Source organism: Limulus polyphemus, unplaced genomic scaffold (genome assembly GCF_000517525.1).
Source record: "Limulus polyphemus unplaced genomic scaffold, Limulus_polyphemus-2.1.2 Scaffold1690, whole genome shotgun sequence".
Classification (NCBI taxonomy): domain Eukaryota; kingdom Metazoa; phylum Arthropoda; class Merostomata; order Xiphosura; family Limulidae; genus Limulus; species Limulus polyphemus.
In genome coordinates, this window is record NW_013667300.1 from 216,942 (window position 1) to 219,543 (window position 2,602).

Consider the following 2,602-nt stretch of genomic DNA (forward strand, 5'->3'; position numbering starts at 1 on the left):
TTCTGTGAAAAACTCGTACATGTAATGAACCCTTGGGTATTTTTTTTTTTTTTTCTTTCATTTTTTTTTTTTTACTTTCATTATTATTATTCTTTCTTTTTGCGTCACATATATATATACGAAATTATTATTTGTCTCCTATCCACGGGTGCGTTTTCAGAGAACTAACATCATTTTTGATGTTCAAGTAGAAAGAGGGGACGATATTGAAGTTTGATATTTTTTACATGGTATACGATGTTTAAAAAATTGGTCCATTTTGTCTTGCACCTTCCACTGACTTAACACTGACCATTCATGACCCCGGACACAGCGCATATCTCGTGGGCGAACGTGGATAAGATTATATATATATGACGTCACAGCCATCATATTACGTACAGATCTGTCGCGAGAAATAATGGCGACACGAGCTCATCTAACGACAGAAAATATTAAACATATGACGTTATGTTAAGGTTTTTCAGCCTAATCGTTTTTTGTTTTTGTTTTTCCACAGAATGTAGAGACAAAGTAATATTATATCAGATTACCAAGATACTAATGTTTCCATGTGATACTATTTGTATAGCATGTAGATCAAAACTTAGCTGAAGCTGTGACAATCTTAGTTAAGAGGAATTGCGCCGAAGTTGGTCAATATATTGATAGGCAAAAGGTTGTGTAGATGTATTGAAAGTGTTGGTTTTGTAGACTGGAAAGTAGTTTATAATCTTAAATATATTTAATCAGGTGTTCCATCTCTCTTAGGCTCTCAAGAGTTGTGCTGACTGTTATACTGTATTTAGTTATATTTTTTTTTCTTTACAGCAGAAGCCACTGTATCACTACCAGAGAAGCTGGAAGGAGAAATGTTCTCCACCTCCTGCCAACAACAGATGACCAACACTATTACCACCTCTTCGCCCACCCCTCAGGGTGCACCCGCTGGTTCGTGGATCTGCAGTGACAAGGCATCATCGGTGTTTTTACCTTTCTTGAACATTCCCACACAGGTTTCTTCTCCGGCATCTTCGGCTGCACCGACACCTCCTGCTCCTTCTGGCAGTGTGCCCTCTCCTGCTCCCTCATCTCATTTCTCAGCTTCACCAGCTTCAACGCCTTACGACCCCACTCCCCAAGAAGCTGTATCCCTAGAACAGAATTTTGGATCCCCTGTTGGTCAAGCTGAATTACTTTTACAAGTGAATGCCCCACCCCAGTTTGATCCCACCACTGGGACATTCCTTATGAAACAACCACCTGTGTACACCACCCAAGAAAATGCCCCAACCTCAGAAGGCACTTTGACAACCTTGGTAGCAACTAGCATCCAACCCTTTGTGGTTCAGCAGAATTTTGAGGACGATTTCTTCAGGACGGGGCCAACACCATTCTCTAAGTATCAGTGGTCTACTACTTTGCCGGAGTATGGAACCTTCAGCACTGTTCAACTGACTCCCCCTTTAGTCACAACTGCCATAGTGCCAAAGCAGGAACCAGGGCAAATAATGGACGGAGGATTTGTGACAACTGCTAACCTCGCTGACTATAACCAGTCAACCAGCAAGGGCCACGAGATTCTGAGTCAGGCCTATCAGAACAGTCCAGCACCCTTGAAGATAGTACCCATGAAGCCACGAAAGTACCCCAACAGACCAAGCAAGACGCCTGTCCACGAAAGGCCATATGCTTGTCCCATTGAGGGTTGTGACCGCCGGTTTTCTCGGAGTGATGAGCTAACCAGACACATTCGTATTCACACTGGTCAGAAACCCTTTCAGTGCCGGATCTGTATGAGATCCTTCAGCCGAAGTGATCATCTGACCACTCACATCCGAACCCATACAGGCGAAAAGCCCTTTTCTTGTGACATGTGTGGCCGTAAGTTTGCTCGCAGTGATGAGAAGAAGAGGCATGCCAAGGTTCACCTGAAACAAAAACAGAGAAAGGAAAACAAAGCCAGTGGTCAAGGCTCCACAGAGTCAGGACCAGGTAGTGGCCTCTTGACTTTGTCATCACATGCCTCCATCTCTAGTCTTGTCCCTGGTAGCTCGTTTTCTCCAGAGTCTGTGATTACTACAGCTCTACCATGAGGTTCTTTAAACCAACAATATGTTCTCATGACTCTCAATTCTTGTTTAGGGTCGAGCCGTCAAAAGATAGCTCCTCACTCAGGCTCTTCAGGCACCACACCCGTTCCTTCTCCAGCAGGGAATTCAGTAAACTGATGGTCAGCGCATGTTTCGTAACTGGGTCTAAAGAAAGCTTTGCTAGTTTACCAGGGGAGAATGCTTTTGATGAAATGAAACACAAACCTCTTGAAATTAACAATCACTCTTATGAACTGACTCAAGAGGAAGGAACATCTACGATTTGTTTAGATGTCTTATACGTCAGTGGCCATATCATCCCCTCCTCAAGCCTCATCCAGTGCCTGAGTTCATGAACGACCAGAGATGTCCCCTTTATGTTTTAATCCAGTGCTACAGTTGTACTGATAAGAAAGAACGATAATCCCTCCCCGAAAAAACCCAACAACAACAGACGATGGTTATATGTGTGAAAAACATTCATTCCAAAATTACTCTCAGACATGAATATATATATATATATATACATA

The 2,602-nt window shown here is 42.8% G+C and overlaps 1 protein-coding gene across 2 annotated transcripts in view; it reads left to right on the forward strand.

The window, feature by feature from the left end:
- LOC106464568 (early growth response protein 1-like) overlaps positions 1-2,596 on the forward strand; it is a 9,581-nt gene extending 6,985 nt beyond the window's left edge. For both annotated transcript variants that reach the window (XM_013924719.2, XM_022392305.1), the window contains exon 2: positions 811-2,596. In XM_013924719.2, coding sequence (XP_013780173.2) covers positions 811-2,075 — 1,265 coding nt within the window. In that variant the 3' untranslated portion in view covers positions 2,076-2,596. The remainder of the gene's footprint in view (positions 1-810) is intronic.
- The last annotated feature ends 6 nt before the right edge of the window (positions 2,597-2,602 follow it).